Raw genomic sequence first — 24,955 nt, 5'->3', positions numbered from 1 at the left:
CTAATTACTAGTAGTTAATGGTCCGTCACGGCAGAGGAAAGGACCGCGTTTGTAAAGCTTACCGGAGATAGAGATTGTCCGCGCTATACAAATTACCCCGTCTGACGCCTGAACTTTCGCTGGTAAGCCTCCTAGTACTAGCTAATGGCCATCCAAGGTTGGTCGTTACATGATTGTACGATGAAGAAATAGGGCCTGTAGTCGGAAAAAGCAAAAGGAAGCTATCGACTGTGTAGGCTTCTCATTCGGCTTTGTATGCCCCATTTGCAGGTGTTTCTCCCTAGGTATGTTCCAGGACAGAAGACAGAAGTACCCGGGGTCGAGTTGTGGCGATCATGATTGAATCATTGGTCGTTCTTGTGCCATCATCATAATCGCTGTGCCAGGTATGGTTGTCGCTTGGCATATATATGTACTTACAGTTGATCAATTTAATCGAGCCTGAACATCACATCAGGTTACCCCGAGAAAGATCAAATAAGCCGCAATAGCTCCGCTGATCGCGAAATCCACTCCGACTCCTTGATATCACCGAACTCAATCTGGTCCCCATTCTCATCCTCCGCAGCAGCGGATTCCCACTCTTCTCTGGTGGCAGCATTCCAGAGCCGTTCATTCTTCGGCATCGGAAATTGTAGCTCGCTTGCATCAAGCTCCCAGTCATTCGTGTTGCTGCCATCTTTATCAAAGCCTAAGACTCTGCAAACTCTGTATAAAGCGAGATTGAACCGTTTGAGTTCTTCGATTCCGACCCAAACATAAGGCAGTTGGCCGAAAAGGTCACCGTCCGGCTGGTACCGCGCAAGGATGTTCGGGTAGTGAAGCATGCCTAGCCTTCTGCAGCTTCTGACTAATGAGGCGAGGAGACCGGTATCAGAGGCCGGTATGGAGGGTTTTAAGTCAAGACCAATGGCAGTTTTCCCCCTGTAGAGCAGGGAGAAGATTATGTGCAGGAGAATTGCCTGGTACATTGCCAGTGGCCAACTACAGTGGGCGGATGCGTACTCTGCAATCGAAGCATCCCATTTCTCCTGGATTCTCGCCTGAAGTTAGACACGCGACGGTCGGATGCAGGCATGGGGAGAAGACAGACTCGTTGTTCATGAATGGCCGACCTTAGCGTCATATGGAGGTCGATAGCAGCTGACCTTGTACTTGGCGCCTTCATCACCCACATACCAATTAGGACCATGGATTGCACAAGTAAAGGAGTCTCATGGCTTCGGTTTATTTTGAACGATGGGTGATGGATAAACGGCCAATGGGGGTGGAAGAATTCAAAGTACAGCTTGAGGAACCTTTGTATCTTCTCGGAGCTGGTCAGTTTCACATCCTGGTACGGACTCAGTCGGTTTGGAGCGGTCTGGTTATCAGAGAATGAGCAGCTAATCTGACGCCGCAAACATCCTTTGCACGGTTGTCCCCCTTCACAGCGAGATTTGGAAACCCGACAATTTATGCACGCTTGCCTTGTTGGAGGGATCGGCACGACTTCCTGATGGTTCTGGCGCATATGTCGACGAAGCGTATCACTGGTTTGGTTAATGAGATAACACAAAGAAGGGTTCAGTGCCTAAGCCCACTTACTTCCGTCCGAATGTTCGATCACAGTTTGGACATTGAAAAGACTGCTGTGGCAGGTGCTGTCTTTTGTGGCGATTCAGATGCTCTTTTCGCCGATAGCTCGCATTGCAATCGGGGAAATCACAGGTTAATTTTCGTGAAGAGCTCATGGTAAATGCGGTGATTGGAACGAGTGTTGTTTGTCGATGGTGGGATGTTTTGGGGAAGAGAAGTGGGAGTGCCGGGATCCCCCACCCGTGACCAAGGCTCCAGCTTAAATAACTAACAATACTTACTGCGGAGACAACCTTGGAAACAAATTCTTTGCACATCATTTCTCATATTTGGGTGGACCGTTGCAAGGCTACGCTGGTTCCAAGTTTAGCGACCGGATATCCCACCACCGATTCTACTATATCGGTCATCCCACTGCACGGCTATCCCACCGGTTGGATATCCCACTACCAGGTGGCTGATCTCCATGTTAGGAGTTGACCATGGTGACCTTTCGATACTTAGTAGCTCCCCCTTCAGAGGCGAGTCCAGAAGTATAACTATTCGCGCAGGACCGAAGCCAATTGCAAGATTCTAACACGCATCTCTCCGTCTTCGGACAATCTTTGCTTTAACGCTTCACATGGCTCCCACCATCTTCATCGCTGGTGCAGCTGGTAACACTGGTGTAGGCGTCACCAAGACCCTATCGAATCTGTTTCAGACATGCACCGCCCTATCAAATCACCGAATCCTCGCCTTGACCCCTTCCCTGAACAGTCCAGCAGCACAACAGCTCGCCCAACTTCCCGGCGTCGAAGTCATACAAAAGAAGTGGATTGAGGTCACTGCTGAGTGACTCCGTGAGCATGAGGTTGTCAGAGCATTCATAGCATGCTACGTCAATCCTCTCCAATTCGTCGAAGAATCAACCTTTCTCCTCGCCGCACTCAAAGCCGAGGTCAAATACGTTGTGCGCATCTCGACTGCTGCGCCGAACGTTCACCCGGATTGTCCGGCGTACTACCCTCGCAGCCACTGGGCACTTGAAGCGCTTCTGAGCTCTCCAGAGTTCAGCGGTCTCCAGTGGACTTCTCTTCAGCCCAATGGGTTTGCACCGACTTACCTTTACTCTGCCGCAGAGTTCATCAGGCACTATCGGAAGACAGGGAAACAGGACACTATACTTCGCTTGATGGCATCGGAAGATGTGCCTGTTGGGTCCATTGACCCTGCTGAGGTCGGGGTGTTTGCAGCCTATCTCTTGGCTCAGGAGGACACTGCTTCCCACAACAAACCCAAGTACGTCCTGAACGGACCGGAAGATATAACTGGTCGTCAGATTGTCACACTTGTTGAACAGTATATCGGCGCTTCAGTCGAAAATGTCAGCTTCAAGGACATGTCCTTTGTGGATTCGATGGTCGCGGCCAGTGGGGATCATGGGGTTTTTGTCTCGTCTGTCAGACATGCTCTGGAAGTAGCTTGGGAAGGAAAGTGCACGGCCTCTACGACTAGCAAAGAGGTGCTGGAGATCGCTGCGCCGAAGCGTACAGCTATCGAGGTGCTGAGAGAGCTGGTAGGAGAAGAATAAATGGGCAATCAGTATGTTATATATGAACTTGGCGGTGGTCGGGCTTTTGATAGACGCAACTAGGGATATAGGACAGTCTAGCCCTTTGAAGTTCAACTCCAATGAATCATCCATGTTACGTAATGGGTCATAGAGAAAATGAAATGTTGGAAATACCTGCAGCTTTCAAGTCTAGCATTTGACTATGTTTGTAGCTGAGTGCAAAGGGTTGAGGCTCCTGGGGGTAATCGAATGGATCTAGCTAGTCAGCTCACAATAGAGGCTTTAGGTAGACTCTGAGCACATGCGGGATTGTGCATATCCAGACTGTCGACCGTAGGAGGATGACGCTGCATGATCGAACTGAAGTAAGATGGACGCTTCCACTTCCACTCTCGTGCCCTCCCTCTCCTTCGAGAAAGGAGCTGTCTGCGGCGTGGGCGGCGACGGCACCTGCAGCTCACTCTCACTCAACTTGAACCTTCTTTCAAGCACAGCAATGCCAATAACCAAAAATTCAGGCCACCACAGACACCATCTCTGCATGCAAAATATCAATTACACAATGGTCAGCAAATTACCCGGGGTTCGAATGTTCCATCGCAAAACTTGCTCGCAGCGCGTCTGCTGTGTTACCCCGGACTGTGGTGGATGTTCACTCATTGGGTGCTTTCACGAATATGCATCCGGCCAGCCCGTCAGAATAAGCTTCATGACGACGGCTCAAATCGAGTTTTCTCTCTCCAAATGTCGCTGCTCATCGATTTCTGTTCTTTGTCCTGCCGGCGCCTTCCACATAATGTCAAACACTACCGAGACCAATCTGGACGGGAACCGCTTTTCGCCAACGCCCATTCTTGTGATAGTCATGATGGTCCTCCCTATAGTTGCTGTTGCCTTGAGCTTCTGGTCGCGCGCCCTCATACCGGACTCACCATGTAGGGTTATCCGCCGGTTTTAGTGGGATGACTGGGCGGCACTTCTAGCTACAGTCAGCCATTTCGTTTTCGAGAATATCAGGCAAAAACGCTCCCTAACTTTCCTAGTTGATCAATATAGCCATCTGCAGTATCGGCATCAGAATGGTCAGAGTCGGCCTGTGTCGTCAGTCATTGCATTACCGGCAGACAACGTTATTCTCTTCAAGAAGCTTCTTTATATCCAGTATATTTTCTTTGAAGCAGGTATCTCAGTAACCAGAGCCTCGGCGCTGTTCTTTTATGCTCGTTTGTTTACTCAGACAACTTCACGCTTCAGATATTGCCTCTGGATAGTTCACAACTTGAACGCGCTCCGGCTGATGGGCATCCTTCCTCCGGTGGTCTTTCAATGCTCCCCAATTGCTAAGGTGTGGACCGAAGCCTACCTGGTCACCGTCAAGATAGTCCACCCTTGTGGTTGGGCTGCGCAGTCACCAGCGCGCTCATCGATTTGGTTATTCTCGTCCTACCTGTCCCTGCCCTCTGGAGATTGCAGATAAAACCTCTGCGCAAGGTTCTGGTGGTTTGCGCCATCTTGATGGGATACCTGTATGTTTTTCCTTCCATTGTCACAAGCCAGCGAAGCTGACGGCACGCCCAAGTGTAGTGGTGGTTTCGGTCGGACGCTTTGTGACCGTTGCTGAGATTGATGACGGCCTCGAAACGGACTCACTCAACCTGTGAGGGTCACTCACCTTGCGTATACCTCCACATGCTAACGCCTTGTATCAGACGCTACCGTCACTCCCCTCATCTGGCTCTACTCTGAGATCCCTATAGCTGTGGTCAGTGTTAGTCTACCCAGCATCTTCTTTCTCATCCGTCAGGGGCTTGCGCAGGGCCGCTCAGCCAGCATCGACAGCAATAGCACGTCTTCTTCCGCACGACTAGTCAATAGCCGCACTGGTCACCAGGCGAGAGCATAGCCAGGCAAGTAATCCCATTGCGAAAAGCAACTCCGCTGGTCTAGCCACTGTAGGAGATGCGACGTCTGAGACTTCTTCTGCATCTTCCATAGCAGACCCGGTATAACCCCATGCCTGGACGGCCGTCGCCAAGAGCTCAGTCAGATTTGAAACCGAAGGCTCTTCCGCGAAACAGCTGCAGGAACCTTGAGTTTCGCCAGCCAAACTGATATTCTAGATTTTGGAATTTGAATCCCGACCGAGAGTTCCGCGATCATTGTTGCATGCACAAGAGCTGACAGATGTTGGTGTTGCCGTGTTGCGTACACATCGGGCCGATCGGCGGAACTAAAGACTAGTGTGGTCTGGGGCGGCTTGGTCGCTTGGGCCTTTGTCTTTGTTCTCTGCGCATGATTGTCCTGGTTACACAACCTTCACAATATACAATGCACAAAGCGCAGAGTACTCCGTCTCCGTATAGGTACGGAAGTTAGCCACGCGAGCGTCAATTATTTGACAACCCACCCCGGGAAAGTCGATCGCGGCAGAATGCAGGGCCTACGCGGTGGGACCAGTCCTGAGCCATGACTCGCACACGTGCCTTGCTTGTCAAGACTTAGCCCCCGCGGACCCTTGGCAGGCTCCACTATCTACGTATTCCGCTTGCCGCTGGTCGTTGGTCCAAGGCAACAAGTGAATCAGCCTCAATCGCTCAAACCCAATCTCTGATTCTCCCTCAGAGGTGTCCCTGATCTCTGATTTCTCCCAAACCCTCCCCCGGGCGCCCGTGAATTACTCCCACGGCTTCATTATGACGCGTTCGGCCGTTGCTCATGCATTCTTACTCCGCTGGCGATGGTATTCATGCGGCGCGGGCGCCGCCTGCATCCTCTTATGGACCCTATTCTTCCTCACGCAGAACCAAAGGCCTCGCGTCATCCCGCTACCTCACACCTTTCCCCATATCTCCGCCGATAACACATCCAACACATCAATATCAGATACAACTCCCTCTCTAACAGACTCCAAACCACCAGCACTCGGTGCAGGAAATTCGACCTTAGGGGTAAGACTGAGATTCTTATCGCGTTGTTTGTGCTATTGCTTGACGGCCTACTGACCATAAACCTCCAGTTCGAAGCTATCCTCGCCCTATCTCCGTTCCCCTCATGGCGCACGAAAGGCCTCCAGGCGGCCGCTGATCTCACAGGGCTCGACATTCAAATACCCGACCAACCACCCATCCACCCCGAAGTTGTCGATGCATTCGCAGGTCTGGGCCCTGAAGAGGCGAGGCATCCCAACCACGGCTCCGCGCTTGCATGGATTGCGCACCTGGACTTGATAAAACACGTTGTGCAGTCTGATCTGGAAACAGCTTTGATCATGGAGGACGACGTCGACTGGGACATCTCAATCAAGGAACAGATGGTCGCCATCGCAGAGGCAGTACGGCAATTGACCAAAACGCCCGCCAACATGAAGGATGTCGCACCGTTCGGCGACTCCTGGGACGTTCTCTGGCTCGGCCTCTGCGCCGAAACCTGGGAACCAAGCTTCGATACCATCTACGTTGACGACCGCACAGTCTGCCCAGCTCATATGTACGTCGGCCTGGCCAAAGCCCCCGTCGACCGTCTCCCAGCCGCCCAACGCGCGGTCTTCCACTCCGGTGCCCCCATATGTACCTTCGCCTACGGCCTAACCCAGGAAGGCGCGAAAAAGGTTTTACTAGACGTTGGCGCCGGAAAGGACGAAGCCTTCGACATCGCACTGATGAACGGGTGTCGGGAGCGGAACCTGACCTGTATATCAGTCTTACCGGAACTCTTCCGGCATTACATCCCCGCCGAGGGCACGGGAAGTCTCGTCAATGGGAACGGCGAGGTAAGTGACGCTGAAACTGCAATGGGACATACAGAGAACATCCTGGAGAGCGCGAGGTGCCATGCCTTATGGGGCAAGCCTTGTCTAGAACAGTAATCATGTGTATAATGAACTTTTGACGACCCTCTTGATATATATGAGCCCTATCTGATTTATCGGCCCCGGCATAGCTGCCTGTGGCCGAAAAGCACCCTCCTCGGGACCCGACCTGAATCGCGCCTTTTAAGAACGTAAAGTGTGATCTTCTGCAACGCGAGGCAACCACATACACCTGCAGTCATCGCTCCTTCCCACCCGCATCCTAGTCAAGGTCTCCATCGCTCCTTACCTAGGGTGACTATAGCGTTTCCCCGAATAGGCAGGCGGGTTGCTCCTTCCGGATAGGCTGGGCCCATCGCGCCTTCCTGATGCTACGGCACCACAATTAGGAAGGTACGAGGGAATAGCAGGTGCGATGGCTCGGGCACCGGTTGTCCGTTCTCGTTTCCAGAATCCTCTCGAGGTCCTCCATCCCGCCTTCCCAACCTACCTATACACCTCGCCGACTCAGGCAGGCGCGAGAAACGGCAGGTGCGCTACCAAGGTACTAGGTAGAGCTCGGACGTTCCTTCCTATTCCCGTTGAAATCAACATCCATCGTACGTCCTTGACTTTGAAGCGAAGGCTCCAATGATTGGTCCTCTTCTGGGAAGGAAATCTGTCAATGAAGATCCCGACAGGCCGGTTTCTCCTTCCTACAAATGAATCTCCTCGCCTTGAGGTCCCGCTCCGCGCCTTTCTTGTTTAGACTGGATTTGCGGTACCATTGGGTTGCGTAGTATATCGTATCGTATAGGCCTCCATATTTACATATGGGCGGAGATATAAGGGACCCTGAGACTCGTCGCCCAAACGTATTTTTTATGACATTGTCGGGTCTCGATGGGTCGGGGACAGGCTTAATTAAGGTAGTCTTGAATAGGTAGATCCTCGGCCTGCTATCCATGTTATATGAGGTGTCGACGCTTGGAGAAGGGGCACTACGAGTATAAGTCTGGCCATTGTATGCCAATGGATCTATATGGGTAGAGCAGAAATCGAGATGGAGTAGGTAGGATAGTACTATGATAGATTGTCGTTTACACTAAAATCTACCTAACGACGCGACTACATAACTCCTAAAAACATAGAATGGAGGGGTGCGAACTAGGTAGGACGTAGGCTGAACTACCTATGGCGTCCCTCAACGTACCCAATGCTATACTATATACGCCATAGAAGCGTCCGAACTACAACCACAATCACAACCAGAATACAGTACTGAGACAATATTCATAATTTATTCAATCAGTTTCTCAATTTCCTGTAAACTGCAACCGAAACATAGCTACAGTACGTAAAGGATAGTCATAGCAAGCATAAGTTATCATACATCGGCGGCTTGCGCCTTCAGGTCATGTCATATCACATCAGAGATCACATAAGGAAGGTCCCGTCCCTTATTCCTCAGGCTGAGAGGAGCCGGTAGCCTTGCCGCCCTTGCGGCCAGCTTCCTTCGCACGCTCCTCGCCGGGCTGGAAGCTGCCGCCGGAGGCGTGACCGCCCTGGGATGCGATGTCGCGCTGGAGAGAGGAAATGGTGTTAATAATTTCAATCTTGAATAGAGAGGTTGAGGAAGTGCATACCTGCTTGTCGGCTTCCATGCTGGCGAAGCCACCCTGGTGGCTGGACTGGCCGCCCTTACGGGCGATGTCCTGGACCTCTTCGTGGGAGCGGTTGGAGAAGTTTCCGGGGTTGGTGTTGTCGGCCATTGTGATGGGGTTTGATTTGAGATTTGGATTTGAGATTTGGATTTGAAGTAGATGTGTTTCTTTTGAGTAGTTGGAAGATTGTGCTTGTGATGGAGGTTGATGGAGGTGATGCGAGCGGCTACTTATAGCTTTCGAAGCTCTGGATCGACGGGCATGATGTCGCGGTTGAGGTCATTGAGACTAAGCGGAGGTAAGTACCTTAGCATCATGGTATTGTCAATGTGGGTTTGTGAGGTCAGACAAACAGATCTCGATGGGTGAGGTGACGGAGATACCCTCGGTTGGATCTTCGCAAGCTGGTTGGCGGAGCTGACTTGAACAAGCTTGGAGGCGGACTGCAATCCTTGAATTGTGCAGAGCGCGGGAAGAGCTCCCGTCCAAGGGCAGCCGGCAGATCATGGGTGGAAAGTTGTTTGTTTGATGCTGCAGAGTGTGGTTTCGATCATGGTGGAGTTTGCTTATCCAATACTGAGGCAGTCCACGTCATCCTTACCTACAAGGGACCAGATTCAACGACCCTCAAGAAAATCACCTTCTGATGCGATAATGAGGTAGAGCAGCTGTTTGCAACCGATCGGGGAATAATCGACGTTGACAGATCATTTTAGATTGATTTAAGCATGATGGCAGAGCGTACCCTCCACATCGGATGGACAGCCGATCTAGAATTGCCAATCAGACAAGGTACTACGTCTGATCGCCGGAAGGGCACCATTTGGGCCGGTCTGGAAGTGCTCACGGCAGGTGCCCATGTTTTCTCCTGAGCCTTGCCGGATACTGCCTAGAGGTCATCCAACAGTGACGGACGAGGAGAGATACGGACGAGGAGAGATGCTGACGCGCAGGTGCCAGCTATGCCGTCAACGACACGACGACATCGACTTGGCGCAAGAACAAGGCAAAGTCTTACATGTGAGTGGCTATTTGCAGAATTCAGGACTGGCGGTGTTAATGAATTCGGTCTTACGTTCAAATCCCCCCTCCCCCCTCTCAAGCAAAGCCACCAACTGCCGAACCAATCACTAGCCCAGCCCTAAGTCCGACTGTCCAACAGGCAGATACCTCCTTCTCACAAAGGAAAGCCATGGCCTTTTGGGACCTTTGAGGGCAGCTCCTATCTAGTTCACTCTCAGAAGCACGCGTCGTTATGCTCTATCACGCCATCATCTTGCATTGCGGTATAGCCGTTCATGAATTCTCGAGGTAGATCCGTCCTGATGCCTATTTAGCAGCCACGTCCTGAGTGGATTGACGGTAGATCCGGTCAACCAGGGAGCTCGTCGGCGTCCAATGCTGTCGGAACCCTAGTCTATCCCATCTGACAACGTAGTCTAGCTCAGGCATCTCCCCTTTGACGTCTGCAGCCGGGAAGGCAGGTATGCGGAGCCATCGTACTCCATCGTACTCGGCGTGGAGCCTTCTCGGGCAGGTAGGGCTTCCCGGCATCAACTGAATGCGCGGTGAGGATACTGCCAGAGTCACTTTCTCGGGGTCAGCCGGAACTCTTCATTGGCGGTTTATCCTCTTGAGAGGCAGTTCGGATGACTCTGTGTTGAGGCAGTGACATAACGACGTCCGGAGGTGAATCAATCATTGCAAGTATTCGATTTGACTCTCGTGCCTTTTGAGGCTGCCAGCCTTGATGGAAGACGCTCAGATCTTTCGTCTTGAGTAAAAAGGGAGCTAATTGCAAGCGAAGAAGCGATGCAGCAGAAGACGACCTGAGCTTGGAAGGAACGACAAAGGGAAGGCAGTCTCAACAAGATCAAGCAAAGCTACACATGGACCACTGAAGCACAAGAGAAAAGACATATTTCACGTAGGCCGAGTCGCAGACAGTACAGATAACGGATTCAAATGGAAAGCCCAAGCAGTCAGTCTACCTGCAACAAACATATCGATAGCAAAACCACAAACTGTCAACCACTTCAACGCCGTACAAAAGAGCGATAGACCATCTACATAAGCCAAGGAAACCAAGCCAGAGTAAAAAGCAAGTTACACCTCGATCTTCTCCAAAGAGCCGGGTATACCGACCACATTGATGAAAAAAAGGTGAAAGGAGATTCGCGTCGATCGGAGGTAGTGTAAGTCCGATGACACAGTGCAGCAAGACATGCGCAAGCACAGAGGCCCTGCCGCAGAGACCAAAAATAAGAATAATCAATGTTGTGTTCCTTAGAACACTTTCAGAGATTAAACTGAAAAGAACAGATACTACACTTGATCTAAGCCAAAAGGCAAAGAGAGCTGGAAAAGAAAAGAAAAAAGAATTAAAGGGGGGCGGGCGGAAGGTGAGTTATATAGCTGGCTATTGGTGGTCTGTGCGTAGCGAGGTGCTTAGTGTCAATTTTGGAGGGCTTTAATTGGCTGGTATGTCAAGCGGACAGGCACTGCACAGATATGCCCTACACCTCAAGCCCTAACTTCCCAAACAGGAAACCCACCACGGCGGCACCCACTTCGGCCTCGCATCGTGACTTGAACTTTTCTCCCCGTCTCGTCCATCCAACAGGCGCAGGATATTCACCTCTTTGCGACCAACGACTTTACCCTCCTCATCTCCTTTACCAACCCCTTTCTCCGTCACAATGGCTCCCGCTGTATGTCTCCATTCTTGAACTGCTTTGCTGTTCCCCCGGTTTGTTGAGTGTCTTCTCTCGCTCTCGTCGCTCGATTTTGCCCACCTACCTTGTGGCCGAAATGTCCCCGGATCGGTATTGTAGAGCAGCAAGAGAGACAGCAGACATCAACAACCGGGGTCGCCAAATGGAACAGTAGGCTAATCGACTTTCACCCCGTAGGTCGCCCGTGGTCGCAAGGCCCAGAAGGTCACCCAGAAGGTTTGTCCCCAATCCTATAATCTTCGAGGTCACAATCGCTGACTTGATGTTTCTGCAGTACATCATCAACGCCTCCCAGCCGGCCAACGACAAGATCTTCGACGTCTCGGCCTTCGAGAAGTTCCTGCACGACCGCATCAAGGTCGAGGGCCGCGTCGGCAACCTAGGCGACAAGGTCGTCATCTCCCAGATTGGCGATGGCAAGGTTGAGGTCGTCGCTCACATTCCTTTCTCGGGTCGTTACCTTAAGTACCTGTACGTCTCCTACCCAATCCCCTGCAAGACCAAGTTGGTTGGTGGACAAGTGCTAATATTTGGTTGCGTGCAGGACCAAGAAGTACCTCAAGAAGCAGCAGCTCCGTGACTGGCTCCGCGTCGTCTCCACCTCCAAGGGCGTCTACGAGCTCCGCTTCTACAACGTCGCTTCTGAGGAGGCTGATGAGGATGAGGAGTAGATTGCTCGTTCTGAGTGATTTGCATCTGAAGAGGTGAACATGGCGCCGGGTTTCTCTGCCTAGACAAAAGGAGTGACAGAATGGGATTGAGGGCGCGGTGTTCGTTCACCTCCACCCGGGTGTGGGCTTCGCTTTATGTTATCGGCCGTTAGGGTACATTCTTTGAGTTGGAATTCGACGAGCCTGAAATATGGCTGGTCGGTTCTTGCTCGTATACCCGGTGTGCTCGGCGTCGGTACGGAATGGACAGCTAGCTACTCATGACGTTATGAATGGTAGATATAGTGATGAATATATGGAGCTGATCCTACACCCACACAACATTATCTTATATGTCTTTGTAGAATTCGTCTTGTCTGTTCGTCTGTGGATTGGACCGTGGCGTATTGTGTCGAAGCTCCGGAGTAAATGATATCTAAGCCTCCGCCTTCCTCTTTACCCCCCTCCTCCCACCATTCCTAACACCCGCGAATACCTCCTCAACCTTACCACCCCCTTCCGCTCCCTCCGGCACAACCACCTCTCCACCTCTCACAACAACCTTAACGTCCAACCCCTTAACCCTCCCCCAAACCTCCCTAACCTTCCACCTAACCAAATCCCCCGTCGCAGTCGCATCCTCAGCTGAATCATGCCCGGCATTTCCCTTCGTCTGAATCTCCCTCTCAAGATGCCGTTTCGCAAGGACCCGCAGACTCATTCTGTAGGGAAACCCGCCTGGGGCCGGAAACAGAATCGCCGTGTCGATAACGGTCGGGTGGATTATGCGGACTGCGTTGAGGTCGTTGTCGATTGCGTGGCCGATTAGGGGGGTTGAGGGGGTTAGGTATTTGAAGAGTAAGGAGCGAGCGGTGGAGGGGGAGGGGACGATTTGGAGGGGTGATGAGTTGGATTCGGACTTTGAGTCTGGGGCTGATGTTGATGTTTGTTTGGTTGTGTCGTACGGCACGGCGTTCAAAAAGGCTTCAGGGAACACGCCGGAGAAGCGACTGTTCAGGTCTAGGATCTCGCCTAGGGGTCTGACAAGGACGTCGAGGACTTTCTTGCCCTGCGGCCAGGTGACTGCCGTGAGGCGGATGAGTTCGAGGCCTAACGTTGTATAGCCCATTTCGCAGTCGAAGGATATCGGGCGTAGATTTTCTGCGTCTGGGTTCTCGGGCGTTGTTTCGAATTGGAGGATGGATGCGAGTCGTTTCGGTTCTGAGACTTTGAAGACGTGCGTTTCGCCGACTGTGCAGCCCCGGGATTCGGATACGCCCTGGCTGCAGCAAGAGTAGTATTGTTCACGAGATGTCCCCGTGACGTTGTCGGTTTTCTTCTTCTGCGGGTAGAGCGGTTTGCCTGGGTGGTGGGTGCATGAGCCGCCGCTGGTTAGGAGGCCCTCTTCGTTACGCCCAGGGAAGACCTGGAACCGGCCGCGGCATCGCTCGCACTGTTCCCAGCCTTTGGCATCTGCGATGCCCCGTTTCGCGGTTTCGATTTCCTCCGCTGTCGGTGCTCTCGTCACGTATCCGAAATCTTCTAGGCCTTGCAAAGGCGTGACTAGTTTCTTTGCGATGGCGATTTCTTCCTCGATTGTCATGCCGGTTGTGAATGGCTCTGGCTCTTCGGGGACTGCGGGTCGCATCGGCTTGATCTTGTAGTATTTCTTGTTGAGGTAGTCCTTTAGCTCCTTGGCCCAGTCATCCTTGCTCAATTTGGACAGCTTCACGATGCGTAGCTTGATGATGTTGGAGTAGACAGTTGGATTCTCCTTTGCGATTTTTTCCTCCTCGTCCAGAGCCATGGTTATGAGTTCATCTGAAGTCAGAACCAGGCATTTATTTTTGAGTTCCCTATCCTTAGCGAGCTGGTCGTTCAGAGAACACAAAGTGCCATGCAGTTTCTTCAAGATGGCCGTCCGTACATTATAACTTGCAGGAGCCTTGGGCAACATGCGCGGGTTAAGCGATTCCTTTGGAGCCTGTCGAGGGGGTAGACTAGACACAGAATTTCCACCACCACCAGCTGGTCCCTCATGTTTGACAGGTGCCGCTGCAGTCTTCGAGCTCGTCCCAACCGGCCTGAAAACCGGCCGAACACGCTCAGCAGGCGACTGAGGCTTACTAACAGGCAGTATCACTCCACTTGAAGAAACCCGCGGCGAAGCATCCTTCGGCGCTTTCTTCTCCTTGGCAGCAACTAGAGGTTCACGTTTGACGCGCTTGCGAGCCGGTTCAGCAGTCTTATTCTGCTCCGGCAGTTGATTCTGAGCCGCCGGGACTGGGACTGGAGCTGGCGCGACATCGCGATGAGAGAAAATGCAGGCTAGAAGAGTGCATTCTTCACCTTGAGGACAGGGTATGTCCTTGAACAACCCGAGAGGCGCAAACATGGTGATCGGTAAGTGAGCGATACGCAGTATCTAACCGCAGGCTCAATGCAACAGGTGCTTCGCTTCTAGTGATGTCATGCGAGCTGGACTTGAAATATAAGTGTGATTCTCGCTATGAGGCACAGAGTACCAAGTGTACTAGTGAAGATTAAGCCCCAAAGGCACCTCAGGTAGTAGTATGTTGTCCAAGACAGTCGACTGAGGCCGTTGGTTTAGGTGAGAAGAGTCCTCATGAGAACTGACGTAAAAGCATGGCGTCGGGTCCAAGACTGAGCAATGTAAAAGGCTCAAGGCAGTATTTCAAGATATGACTCGATATTTACCATGAAAATCGTTTATACAATAGATATTTAGATGCAGTGGTTTATGGCAGTAAGAGCTGGAGGGGACAAGACAATGCGACAGCTACAAAGTGTGCAAACATTCTGCCTCAGGTTTCAGGTGTCCTATCTCCTCCGTACATACCTCGCGAAAGCGCCAAAGTTTACGACACACGCACATCAACAATTTACGAAACAGCTCATAATCATCATTCTCTGATATTTCAGACAGAATATGTACAAGCTACTTGAATCACCCACTGCTAACTTTCAACAGCCGCTCACAATCTCAACTACAACCCCCAGCCATTTCACCTCCAAACAGACCCAATCTCACTAACACTAACACTCACATCCTCAGTCCCACCTCCATTCGAAAACAACCTCGCATGCGTCGCCCCCTCGGGCGGGAAGATCTGCGCGGTGATAGTCGTCTCACCCTGGCCCCCAAAGACCTCAACACTGGACCAGTCAACAAAGACCCGGAGGTTAACCGTGCCATCTTCCGCAGGTTCAAGCGGGGCGCTGTATCGACTCGCGAACGTATCGTCAAACGACGAATTTCCGGAGTTTCTCCTGTCGACGAAGACTTCTCTCTTGGCGAAGTCGTAGCCGATGAGGGTTTGCTGGGTGAAGTCTTGCGTTGCGCGGAGGGAGATGCCGAATGAGGTTTCCTCTGAAGATGGAGAAGATGGGACATCGCGGTCGGAGAAGGTGAGGTTTACTTCGAGTGCTTTTCCAAGGTTGCCAATGTTGTGCGTGCCTTCCACGATAGACGCAAAATTTGAGGTATGCGACTTGCTGGTGATGGCGGCCCAGTCCTCCTCTGGCTCTTGGACGAGCTGGACCTTGTCGTTGATTGTTCTGAGCGATAGACGTCTGGGAATGGCCATCGCGCTAACCCAGGGACCAACCGGGGTATTCCCGGCATACTGCCAGTTGTTCATCCAGGCCATGACCTTGTACTCGAACTCGGGCAGGCCGTTGAAAATAAGAGCGGCGTAGAAGTCCGGGCCGAAGTCCATCCAGTTCGCTTTGCCGCCGGTGTGAATACTCTCCTGGTCAGGCGTGAAATGCGTGCCGTTGAATTGTCCGAGGATGTACTGGTCCCCTGAGCCCACGGTGCCAGGGGGACCACCGGGGTTGAGGCCGATAATGGCAACCCATTTCACGTTCGACTCGTCGCCGTCGACGGGGAGGGGGAAGAAACTAGGGCACTCCCAGACGCCGCCGACAGCGTTGTAAGGTCCGAAATCGCTCTCGAAGGTCCAGTTCTTGAGGTTGTGCGAGGTGTAGATGGCGAGTTTGTGGATGTCCGAAAGAGCAGTGATGAGAACCCACTTGCGCGTCGGCTCATGCCAGAAGATGTTGGGGTCGCGGAATTCCTTGTACTGATCGCGGTATGGCGCCGGGGGGTATTGAACGACGGGGTTTCCCTCGTCGTAGAAAGTCCAGGTTAGACCCTGGTCGAGACTGTAGGCAAGCGATTGGGCTTGCTGGTTATCGTGTATACGCTTTCCACTTGGCAGCGTTTGGTCGCCATAATACTGCAACAGTCAGTATCCATTCCATTCGCTCAGGTTTCTTTCAACTAACATGAGACGTAGTAATAGCAACCAGCGGCGCGACGCCTCCCTTCCCAAACCCACTCGTATTCCGCTCATCGAGAACCGCCGTCCCAGAGAAGAACTCTTCGGTAGTATTCCCCGGAGACCCCTTCGCAACAAGAGCCGGAAGCTGCTCCTCCCAATACGTCAAGTCCTCACTCGTCGCATGGCCCCAAGATACATGTGTGTGTTCGGGTCCATATGGGTTATACTGGTAAAACATATGGTACGTGCCGTTGACATAGACAAGACCGTTAGGATCATTGATCCAGTTCCGGGCAGGAGTGTAATGGAATTGAGGCCGGTAGGGCTCAGAGTAGAGCTTTTGTTGGCTTCCCCCTCGAGCCTGGGTCTGCAGGTGAGGTAGGGCGAGGGCCTGTGTGGCCAGAGACGCCGACAGGGCGCTAGAGAGAAGGCCGCGAGTGTGCATGTTGATTTATTATTGTGGAATTTTGGCACTCTCCGGAAGCTGTGTCTAGTGAGGACTTGGTGCCATAAGTAGTCCAACCCTTGAGGGCTCCCAAGACCCCAAGCAGGCGATCTGCTCTACGTGCTCCACTTTGTAGGAAAGTATCGCCGACAATTGCCCGGCGACCCAGCAAGTCCAAGACAGCGAAGAGACTGTTATGTAACTGGTGGTGACTAGCTTCCCCACGGGATACCGAACTCTCCGCTTCGTGGGGGAATTACGTGGTTACAGGTCAGCCGGGGTCTTAAAATATTGACTAAACCTGCTGCCATGCATTGGCTGCCTACACTGTCCGGTATGCCGAGGCACTGACGTCTGTGAGGTCCGAAGGTCGACATTGGAGAAATGAACAAGCAGATTGTCAAGCAAGCTCTGCTACTTACTTTATGGATCGAAAAACCACTGCCCAAGGTTTGTTGAGCACTTGAGCTGCGCGACCAATGTCTGGATTGGGAAGGTGCAGCAGCAGCCAGCGGCGGGCCCAGCTACGGGGACTCCAGGACTCCCAAGACTCAACCGGTCCGGGTTGCCTGCTAGACAAAGTCAGCCAAGCCCGAGTTCTGACTCTTGGTTTTTGCTCCGTCTTCTCGGACCTGTTCTCCTCCTATGGTGCTTCCCATATGCCCCCTACTACGACTATTACTACGTAATACCAAGAGAGGAACGAGTACGTTGGACCACAAAATATGCTCCGTATTAGATAATCGGGCTCTATATCTGGACAGACCCCAATCCTAGTTTCCCAGAGACTGAAACAGAGGCATCACATTGTATATGGGTATATAGGTGTCTATCCTAGTATGTGCAGAAGCAAGGAAAGCCAACGGTGGGCCCAAATAGAAAAAACAACCTTCAAAACCAACCATACGCCCAAAATAACAAGAACTGCATCAGACCACTTTAGGCCATTCTCTCTCTTCCACCCCTTCTCTTCTCAACTCCAGTTTTAGATTTCACTTTTGCGTTTCCTCTCGTCTTACCACCCACCTTCTCAGGGAGTTTAGGAAGTGGTATCTGCTCGTCCGCAGAGAAAGGTCCAGACGAGAGCCGCCGCGGATCTCGAGATCTGGTGTTGGTATTGACACCTCTTTTACCTGCTGCTGTGGCAGCTCTCTTCTTCCGCGGTGGGCCTTGTTCGGTATGAGCGGGGGCGAGCTCGTCGAGGGTTGGGGCGTCCACGTGGACGGATGTCTGGCGCTTTCGTTTGGGGCGGCCTATATGTTAAGCAAGGAGAAATAAGTTAGCATGCGTGCTTGCTCCGTACTCTGTATGTTGGACATTGGACAGGGGACTGAATTTATTGCCGTTCGATCAGGCATGGGGGAAGAGATTAGATTAAATAAGATCGGATTTGAACGTACCTTTTCCTCGCTTGGGCGGCTTTGCTAGGGCGGGTTCTTCCCCGGGACTGAACGGTTGGGACTCGGTCCGTGCGTGTTCTGTCAAATGGCCTATATTGAGATGGCGTCATTAGCACAGGGCAATCAAGTTTCGTGCGGGTGAGGAATGTAGCATGTAGTACGCCGTGCAAGGGACTGCGGGAGGAATGTGATGATATTTGCAGATACCCACTCTTCATTCACGTTCCGGGTTCCAGGGTCCGTACTCAGAGAGAGGCCAGAGGTCCATTCAGAGTATACCTGTTGGAATGCATGGAGATATGGCTTGCTTGCAAGATATGTATGTATTTTGTTAAGTTACATCATACATCATCGCAGTATCTTGAACGCGTAGAGGAAGAGGCACAGGAATAAGGCTAGTATGAGGACCGTCAGGGTAATCCAAATCCACTTATACTCACCTGGTCGGAGGTGGTGGTGTTGATCATCGTCATGGAGTTCACGATGGTACTCGGGCTCGTATTCTTTGAGAGTGGTGCCGGAGCTTGACGCTGTGCTGTTTGACCTACTGCTGGCACAGCTGACCTCGTAAGGAGTGGGAATATAGGCGGTATTGGGCGTTTGGCTCTGGTCACCAAAATTGAAACTATTAAGCTGCTCCAGTGTTGACCTGCGAGTATGCTGCGAGCCTGTATTAGAGAAATTTCAGCACAGTGCACGGCAAAAACCGGAAGATTGTACATACGAGTGCTTTTATATGATCTTGCAGCGAGTGATGGCCGCTCATAGCCGGGATACATGAAAGTATAATCGTCAGGTGCTGAAGCTGACACTGGCGGCCGAAGGTTTGCATAATCTGAGGGTTTCTGGTCTTTGAAATGTGGCGGAGGTGGAGGGACTGGCAACGGGTCTTCAACATGGGCGACATTGGGCGCGAACCGACTGTTCCAAATCATCTCCCTTAATTGTTCTCGAACAATCGGATCGCTGAGGGAATTCCGTAGGTAACAGTATGCATACTCGCGTAGCTGGTTCTCGTCCTGTCCATGTACCTCAGGCAGACCAGCATCAAATTCCCAGCGTAGTTGCCCTAGTGTTGGAAGCTGAGGGACTTGTGGTTCTGACGGCTGTGATGGGGTGTCTTGCTCGAAGACGGGGGAAACCGGCCGAATCAGCCAGCGCGGTTTAGGCGATTCATCACCAAGGTAAATCTTTGGGAGGTTCTTGTTTGGGGGATCCCCAACTCGAGGAGACATTTCTGGCGGGGCGCCCTTGCTCAATTTCGACAACCCTAGCTCTGTGCCCTTGATCTTGATCGGCGCAGTCATATGAGGCATCTGGATAGGGCTCCGACACATTCTCTCAGGATAGAAATCCTGGGGCTCAGCATGCTCGATATGTTGAACTGGGGATTCTGGAATCTCGTTCCAGGGAAGAGGAACGGGAAGTTTGCCTTCCATTTTTTCTCTGGGCTTGGGTTCATAGCATAGGGGCATCCTGCCCGGCGACTTTTTCTTCGGCGCTTTTTCCGCCTGCGCCTGTTTCTTACGTATGACCGGCATACCCACAGGCATTTTTTTATAAGAAAACGAGGATCTATCACACGTTAGAACGTCTCTAGAAAAGCTTCCTAGGTTGGGCACGGGAACTTACATCTATCGCTGTGTCGCTTGGTAGTAGGAGTGTTGCCTGATGGTAACCGGCAGCGTAATCACTTGATACACAGTAGTTGGAACTCTGAAGAAACGAGAAAGTCTGGGCGATATGAGCATGACCATTATCAGTCTGGGAGTCTCGCTTAACTTACTGGCGCGTCTTTATTTTTAGGCTGACTGGATTTTGTGATAAAGACAATCAACGTTTGTGGAACAAAGAAATTCTTATAAGCCTGAAAGATGGTGAGCAAGGGTCGAGCGACTGGTTCTTTGTACATACTTTTTTTGACTTGAAAGCACGAGACGTGGGCTTATGACGGTGCTTTCACCTCCAAAAATAGGTTTTTGACTTGAAAGACCTGGTCACTGTCCAAATTTAGTGTTGCTCTTGGAGGTATTTCGTATCATCATCACGGAGTCAGTACTCACCTGAACTAGAGCACTGGCCAACGCTCTGACATAGTTTGACGCTGTAACAGGGAAACTCAAAAACGTAGTATACTCCCGCAAATAAGCTCAAGCGAAGTGAGGCCAAAATAGTATATGACGAAGCGTAAGCACTTTACTGAGACATTCAAACTCCAAAGGGTATCTCAGCGCCGTAGGGCAAAGAGTCATCCGACAATAGCCGTGAGGACAAAGCGATGAAGCTTGAACTTTCTTGTCTTGTTCTCATAGGGACCAGGGCCATCCTATAGGAAGGGCTCTTGTGATAGTGATCAACAGAGAAGCATTGGGCGCATTCCTCGGACGTTTCGCCTATGTACGACTTCGTCAAGGAGCGATGATCGGCACCAACCATGTCAACTCATTTGTCCTAGTTTTTCGTCAGTATCTATTGGTACTTGGCTCTAGGGGCAGGTATTGCATATTGCGTACGATTCGCGTATCTCAATCTCCGAGGTTGTTGGTGCATGGCAGTCATCGCAGCAGCGTATCATAGCTGCTAAAGTGCATCACTCATATCGAGCCTCCTGCCATCCTTGGCATATTCCTCGTCAACGCGGGACAGTGTTCCGCGCCAATAACAACGCATAGTCCAATGTTGCACACTGTGATGCGGATGATGTGCCAAGCTGTGTCTGTGTTGGAAGCATGAATTCCTCAACCTCCACATGTCCTTTGAAGATCGCCACCGAAGGTAATCCTGTCGTCTGGATCTTGATAGGCTGCTAGCATTCTCAGGTTGGCCTTCGCCGGGGAAGCTTTTCCCAATTTCTTCACAGCATTTCCGATGCCGCTCCTTGGCCTCGTTTGGGTACTACAAAAGGCCTTGAATCCTGAAGAGTAGAAAGCAATCGCTGGCACCTGCGTTTCACAAAGAAAGAAGGAAGTGAACCTTGTACGACTGGTTGCAAGGAAATCATGCTAGAGAGGACGGGAGGAGGTTCCTCGTGCGATGGAATCGAGACCTCAAGCTGAAGCAGATGTGAATTCGCACGCAGGCATGCACGGGCCAGTACTCAAGGAATGGCAGCAACTTCCCCCAACCACCATCGTCAGCAATTTTATATACAAGGAAGCAAATATGAATAGCTACAATGAAAAGAGCATAGGCTTTCGGCCATTGATTCAATATACACAGTCATGGTTATTAGGACTAGCAGACAGCAACCGAGATGAGTGCCGCTATATTCTGCGAGAAAAAATTGGCGCATTTGTAGCAAGGTAATCACTCAAAGGGCATCGACTCCTTGAGTCAATTATTGCCAGTATCTCGGCTCGTTGAAGACATGGTAGCGGTGACCGCGAACACCCTTGCCACGGAACAACGCGGGGAATCGGAGACCCTTAGGAACCATTTCCTCGGGGATCATCATCTCGTTCTCAGGCTCAGGCTCTCCAACGACGAATTTGCCGACCTAGATGGCAGGGTTAACAAGGCTCGGCAGTACGGGCTGGTAATGGATGGGAGGAACCTACCTGAATCTCGGTGTCGGTAATGGAGTCGCGACTGACGCGAGCGTAACCGGTTCGCTTGATATTCTTGTAGAGAATGTACTCGCACCAGCGGTCCCAGTCTGTTCGGTCAATATCCTTCATGCCGCTCAACTCACTAACATAAGTGTTGTAATTGCCCTCAAGCGGCTTGGTTACGAGGTAGCTCAGCAAAATCAGAGGGCGGGGAGAAGAGCCCATGAGGTTTGACAGGTATTCGGTCTGCAGACGACGGTCCTCGGGGTCTTCCTCCTGTCCGGAATGGAAGACGACAACGTCAACCATTTCACCATACATGTCCAGGGTAGCGTGGATGGCAGGAGCGAGCTCGCCGACAGGGGAGGGAAGGAGATGGTGGGTAGAGTTAACGATAGGGAACTTCGACAGCAAAGCAGAACCCCAGGTGTGCTTGTTAGGGCCCGGTCCGAAGTCAGCGTACATGCCCAAATCTTCGGCGATGAACTGGGTAATGTCGCGGTTGCCCATGATGATGCGCTGGTTGTCTGACTCAAGAAGGCCGAGCACATCAATCTCAAGTTCCTCGATAACATCACGCATGCGTCGCTCAGAGGCCCACATGTCGTTGTCGAGACCGAAGTGCACGGTCCAAATACCAGCAGTGACGGCCTTCTCTTCCTTGTGGTAGGGCGTATAATCGTTGGTCGGGAAACGAAGGTATGCAATCGAGACAGACAGAAGTTGCAAAGCGACAAGCACATAGATGTAGTAAGAGCGCGTTCTCCTGCCGCTCGGGCTAATGACGTTGTTCTTGGGGTTGCTCGTTCGCGAAACGGCCGCAGAGAAGACACCTGCACCAATTAACAGCATCGCAATGGTCATGAGCCAGTCGGTGTGCTCTCTCACGAAGGGTCCACCAGGAACAAACGCATATGCAACAACCCAGACATGGAAGAGGAGCAGGAATACATAGACAAAGAAAGCAAGACCGAAGGTTGGAGCGGGCGAATGACGGACGGCAGACGAGATCATAATGGGCGAGATTGCCAAGAGATAGAAGGCAATTGTGAGAGCGCCGTAGTATCCACTCCAATGGCTGGAGCATGTGAGAAAAGCTGCGCCAAGCGAGCCAATTCCGAAGGCAGTCCAGCTTCCGGCAACGTTGGGGTAGAATAACCCAAACACGAGTCCGGCACCCATCACGAAAATAGTGAGGGCACCGTGAGGCACAGCGAGAGGGCCACGGACTGGATATCCCTCCCAAACCCACGCGATCATCGTACTAGAATCCGACAGGAGGTAGTGCATCAGGAACACCATACTGCCGAGTCCAAGTCCGGCAAGCAAAGAAGATCCCTTTCTGCCGTTCGAGGGGAAATAATCGCCACCACTGCTGGTAGGAGCCCTGAATGCCCGCATGCCAGCCAAGACAGCAAGAAATAATGCGAGCTTGTTCCATCCACCATTGCTTGCATGAACTATGGGCCAAGCCGGGTTATTAGTCTTACCAGCAAACTTGGCAATGCTGGACATGATCAATCCAATTCCCCATGCGAAGATGCGGGACTCGAGTCTTGAGCTTTGGCCCCTGTCTGCGAACAGTGTGGCAGCGAAAGTGATACAGCTGCAAGAAACAGCAAAGGTGCTGAGGAACAGCCTGTTGGCAGGATCCTGCACCTTGTAGGCAAGGAATCCGGATAGCGACAGGAAATGGAAAATACGCGGATTCTTGACCGCCAGGGACTTGAGAGCTGGAATGGCGAGAAGAATGGGCGAGACGTAGGCGAGGATAACGACCTCGTATCCAGAAATTCCCATATACCAGAGCGGGAAATACCAGACAAGGACAGGAAGGGATGTCCAGTTCGTCCAGTACACGAACTGCGGTTTGTCAGTAAAGCGCGCTTTAAAAGGGGAGCATTCTAATATGTACTCCACTGTACGCATCCGCAGCAGCGTCGAAAACTTCACTCCAGAAGAAGCCCTGGCCGAAGGTGTTTCCGACAGGCTTTCCCTTCCTGTCTACGAGTTAACAACAGAAGATCCCCAAAGTGTGGAGTTGTACACACTCTTTTTCAAGGACGGAGTCGGCAGTAGTTTTCAACTGCCTGCAATAAATTCATCTTAGATCATGTCTCTCAATATACCATCGTCTGCGTTCTGGCAACTGTACATTTTCCGGCTGTGCATTACTTCGGAAGCCACGGTACATACCCTCGACTAATTCCCTTGATATCCCTTACCACAATTTCGAAAGCCTCAAAGTCGAGCGCGGTAACGGCGTCGAACCCGACATCGAACAGTATGAGAGACCATTCAAAGAAGGCGTATCTTGTATACGCTGTGAGGTATTAGCATGAGGACCGAGTAATCAAAGGTCTCCTTACCTCCAGGTACTTTGTGCACTTTGTGCTGAATAAAGTAGTAGATCAACGGAACAAGAGTACCGAAGAAAAGACTGGCGAGAATCTTCCTGTACTTGACAGCGCAACGGTTGTTCGGGCTCAGGGCGAGGCAACCAAGTGTCCAAGGCAAAGTCGCGACCAAGTACGAAATCATGAAGATGTCGTGCCAGTCATGGTCGTCCGTCGAGGTAACATATGTCCAGCCACCGCAGGTAAACGTCCGGAATAGTCCAACTCCGGCAACGAACTTCGGGAGCGTCGCGTTCGGCCGAGCAGTCACAAGGTACCAAAGAAAGACGAGGGCGAACCGGGGGCCGGATGTGATGGCGATGAAGACTTGGAAGAACGAACGTTCGGGGTATCGATCACCAATGGTCGCTGAGACGGAAGGAAACCATTCATCCGGATAGCCGTAGTGCTCGTTTTGTACAATCTTATGGAAATGCAAACTGACTCCGACAATGAGGGCGCTGAAAAAGGCTGTGTAGGCGACGGCGGTATGGGCCCAGGACACCCATTTTCCGTTAACCTAGCAATTTCTCAGCAATTGGATTCAGTAGAGAACAACTGGGGGCATTCACCGTCGCAACAGCGTCCCCATCTTTAAACCTCGGCGCCATCGTCGCGCACGGTGAGATTCCAAGTCTCTAGAGGGGCCCAAAGAAAAAAACAAAAAGAATGCTTAGAGAGAGTCAAGAATTAGAAGATTAATTGAAAGAAAGAAAAGAGAGCAAGGGAAAGGCAAGTGGCAAAGGGCACGGAAAAAAAGAGAACCCCTGAGGCCAGCGAGGCATAAGAAGCGAACCTTTGTATGGGATGTTCGAGATCCGGCAACGGGCGGACCACGCTAGTGCGGATCTAGCAAGCGGCCACGAACTGCCGGCCTGAGAGTTAAGGCA

The 24,955-nt window shown here is 51.7% G+C and overlaps 10 protein-coding genes across 10 annotated transcripts; 4 read left to right on the top strand and 6 right to left on the bottom strand.

Moving 5' to 3' along the window:
• Window positions 1-473: 473 nt before the first annotated feature.
• Window positions 474-1,733, bottom strand: BDV17DRAFT_282030 (uncharacterized protein; the record flags this gene model as incomplete). The annotated part of the gene is made up of 3 exons (XM_073760136.1): window positions 474-1,031; window positions 1,094-1,532; window positions 1,588-1,733. The coding sequence occupies 3 exons, from the start codon at window positions 1,731-1,733 to the stop codon at window positions 474-476; spliced, it is 1,143 nt and encodes a 380-aa protein (XP_073615310.1).
• A 467-nt stretch (window positions 1,734-2,200) lies between these two features.
• BDV17DRAFT_298587 (uncharacterized protein) lies at window positions 2,201-3,215 on the top strand (the record flags this gene model as incomplete). Its single annotated transcript, XM_073763717.1, has 2 exons — window positions 2,201-2,377; window positions 2,426-3,215. The coding sequence occupies 2 exons, from the start codon at window positions 2,201-2,203 to the stop codon at window positions 3,149-3,151; spliced, it is 903 nt and encodes a 300-aa protein (XP_073615309.1). The 3' UTR covers window positions 3,152-3,215.
• Window positions 3,216-4,341: 1,126 nt separating this feature from the next.
• BDV17DRAFT_264407 (uncharacterized protein) lies at window positions 4,342-5,117 on the top strand. Its single transcript, XM_073758011.1, has 2 exons — window positions 4,342-4,790; window positions 4,843-5,117. The coding sequence occupies exons 1-2, from the start codon at window positions 4,760-4,762 to the stop codon at window positions 5,034-5,036; spliced, it is 225 nt and encodes a 74-aa protein (XP_073615308.1). The 5' UTR covers window positions 4,342-4,759; the 3' UTR covers window positions 5,037-5,117.
• A 675-nt stretch (window positions 5,118-5,792) lies between these two features.
• BDV17DRAFT_264406 (uncharacterized protein) lies at window positions 5,793-7,196 on the top strand. Its single transcript, XM_073758010.1, has 2 exons — window positions 5,793-6,081; window positions 6,150-7,196. The coding sequence occupies exons 1-2, from the start codon at window positions 5,827-5,829 to the stop codon at window positions 6,996-6,998; spliced, it is 1,104 nt and encodes a 367-aa protein (XP_073615307.1). The 5' UTR covers window positions 5,793-5,826; the 3' UTR covers window positions 6,999-7,196.
• Window positions 7,197-8,380: 1,184 nt separating this feature from the next.
• BDV17DRAFT_291686 (general stress protein) lies at window positions 8,381-8,692 on the bottom strand (the record flags this gene model as incomplete). The annotated part of the gene is made up of 2 exons (XM_073762182.1): window positions 8,381-8,503; window positions 8,567-8,692. 2 exons carry the CDS (start codon window positions 8,690-8,692, stop codon window positions 8,381-8,383), a joined length of 249 nt encoding a protein of 82 aa, XP_073615306.1.
• Window positions 8,693-11,209: 2,517 nt separating this feature from the next.
• On the top strand, window positions 11,210-12,311 carry BDV17DRAFT_264401 (60S ribosomal protein eL22). Its single transcript, XM_073758009.1, has 4 exons — window positions 11,210-11,295; window positions 11,497-11,535; window positions 11,594-11,790; window positions 11,864-12,311. The coding sequence occupies exons 1-4, from the start codon at window positions 11,284-11,286 to the stop codon at window positions 11,988-11,990; spliced, it is 375 nt and encodes a 124-aa protein (XP_073615305.1). The 5' UTR covers window positions 11,210-11,283; the 3' UTR covers window positions 11,991-12,311.
• Window positions 12,312-12,405: 94 nt separating this feature from the next.
• Window positions 12,406-14,695, bottom strand: rex3 (putative RNA exonuclease Rex3; the record flags this gene model as incomplete). The annotated part of the gene is made up of 1 exon (XM_073763716.1): window positions 12,406-14,695. Exon 1 carries the CDS (start codon window positions 14,362-14,364, stop codon window positions 12,406-12,408), a length of 1,959 nt encoding a protein of 652 aa, XP_073615304.1. The 5' UTR covers window positions 14,365-14,695.
• A 189-nt stretch (window positions 14,696-14,884) lies between these two features.
• On the bottom strand, window positions 14,885-16,868 carry BDV17DRAFT_264397 (glycoside hydrolase family 32 protein). Its single transcript, XM_073758008.1, has 2 exons — window positions 16,281-16,868; window positions 14,885-16,231 (listed from the first exon to the last, which is right to left on the bottom strand). The coding sequence occupies exons 1-2, from the start codon at window positions 16,719-16,721 to the stop codon at window positions 14,996-14,998; spliced, it is 1,677 nt and encodes a 558-aa protein (XP_073615303.1). The 5' UTR covers window positions 16,722-16,868; the 3' UTR covers window positions 14,885-14,995.
• Window positions 16,869-18,435: 1,567 nt separating this feature from the next.
• Window positions 18,436-19,971, bottom strand: BDV17DRAFT_97388 (uncharacterized protein). Its single transcript, XM_073765425.1, has 2 exons — window positions 19,754-19,971; window positions 18,436-19,696 (listed from the first exon to the last, which is right to left on the bottom strand). Exon 2 carries the CDS (start codon window positions 19,672-19,674, stop codon window positions 18,532-18,534), a length of 1,143 nt encoding a protein of 380 aa, XP_073615302.1. The 5' UTR covers window positions 19,675-19,696; window positions 19,754-19,971; the 3' UTR covers window positions 18,436-18,531.
• Window positions 19,972-21,038: 1,067 nt separating this feature from the next.
• On the bottom strand, window positions 21,039-24,833 carry BDV17DRAFT_97314 (putative integral plasma membrane protein). The gene is made up of 7 exons (XM_073765424.1): window positions 24,638-24,833; window positions 24,039-24,585; window positions 23,866-23,992; window positions 23,721-23,759; window positions 23,585-23,669; window positions 21,679-23,532; window positions 21,039-21,617 (listed from the first exon to the last, which is right to left on the bottom strand). Exons 1-7 carry the CDS (start codon window positions 24,674-24,676, stop codon window positions 21,459-21,461), a joined length of 2,850 nt encoding a protein of 949 aa, XP_073615301.1. The 5' UTR covers window positions 24,677-24,833; the 3' UTR covers window positions 21,039-21,458.
• Window positions 24,834-24,955: the final 122 nt, after the last annotated feature.

The sequence above is a fragment of the Aspergillus undulatus genome, assembly GCF_047715775.1.
Source record: "Aspergillus undulatus strain CBS 261.88 unplaced genomic scaffold BDV17scaffold_26, whole genome shotgun sequence".
Classification (NCBI taxonomy): domain Eukaryota; kingdom Fungi; phylum Ascomycota; class Eurotiomycetes; order Eurotiales; family Aspergillaceae; genus Aspergillus; species Aspergillus undulatus.
The sequence above is the reverse complement of the archived record's forward strand: the minus strand, read 5'-3'. Positions and strand labels throughout refer to the sequence as shown.

Coding starts and splice junctions, on each gene's coding strand:
- BDV17DRAFT_264407 (XM_073758011.1), top strand. CDS start 4,760: ATGACGGCCTCGAAACGGACTCACTCAACCT. Junction 4,791..4,842: donor GAAACGGACTCACTCAACCT/GTGAGGGTCACT, acceptor GCCTTGTATCAG/ACGCTACCGTCACTCCCCTC.
- BDV17DRAFT_264406 (XM_073758010.1), top strand. CDS start 5,827: ATGACGCGTTCGGCCGTTGCTCATGCATTCTTACTCCGCTGGCGATGG. Junction 6,082..6,149: donor CAGGAAATTCGACCTTAGGG/GTAAGACTGAGA, acceptor ATAAACCTCCAG/TTCGAAGCTATCCTCGCCCT.
- BDV17DRAFT_264401 (XM_073758009.1), top strand. Junction 11,536..11,593: donor CCCAGAAGGTCACCCAGAAG/GTTTGTCCCCAA, acceptor ATGTTTCTGCAG/TACATCATCAACGCCTCCCA. Junction 11,791..11,863: donor GGTCGTTACCTTAAGTACCT/GTACGTCTCCTA, acceptor GGTTGCGTGCAG/GACCAAGAAGTACCTCAAGA.
- BDV17DRAFT_264397 (XM_073758008.1), bottom strand. CDS start 16,721: ATGCACACTCGCGGCCTTCTCTCTAGCGCCCTGTCGGCGTCTCTGGCC. Junction 16,232..16,280: donor TTGCTATTACTACGTCTCAT/GTTAGTTGAAAG, acceptor TGACTGTTGCAG/TATTATGGCGACCAAACGCT.
- BDV17DRAFT_97388 (XM_073765425.1), bottom strand. CDS start 19,674: ATGCCTGTGGGTATGCCGGTCATACGTAAGAAACAGGCGCAGGCGGAA.
- BDV17DRAFT_97314 (XM_073765424.1), bottom strand. CDS start 24,676: ATGGCGCCGAGGTTTAAAGATGGGGACGCTGTTGCGACG. Junction 23,670..23,720: donor GACTCCGTCCTTGAAAAAGA/GTGTGTACAACT, acceptor ACTCGTAGACAG/GAAGGGAAAGCCTGTCGGAA. Junction 23,533..23,584: donor CTGCGGATGCGTACAGTGGA/GTACATATTAGA, acceptor GACAAACCGCAG/TTCGTGTACTGGACGAACTG.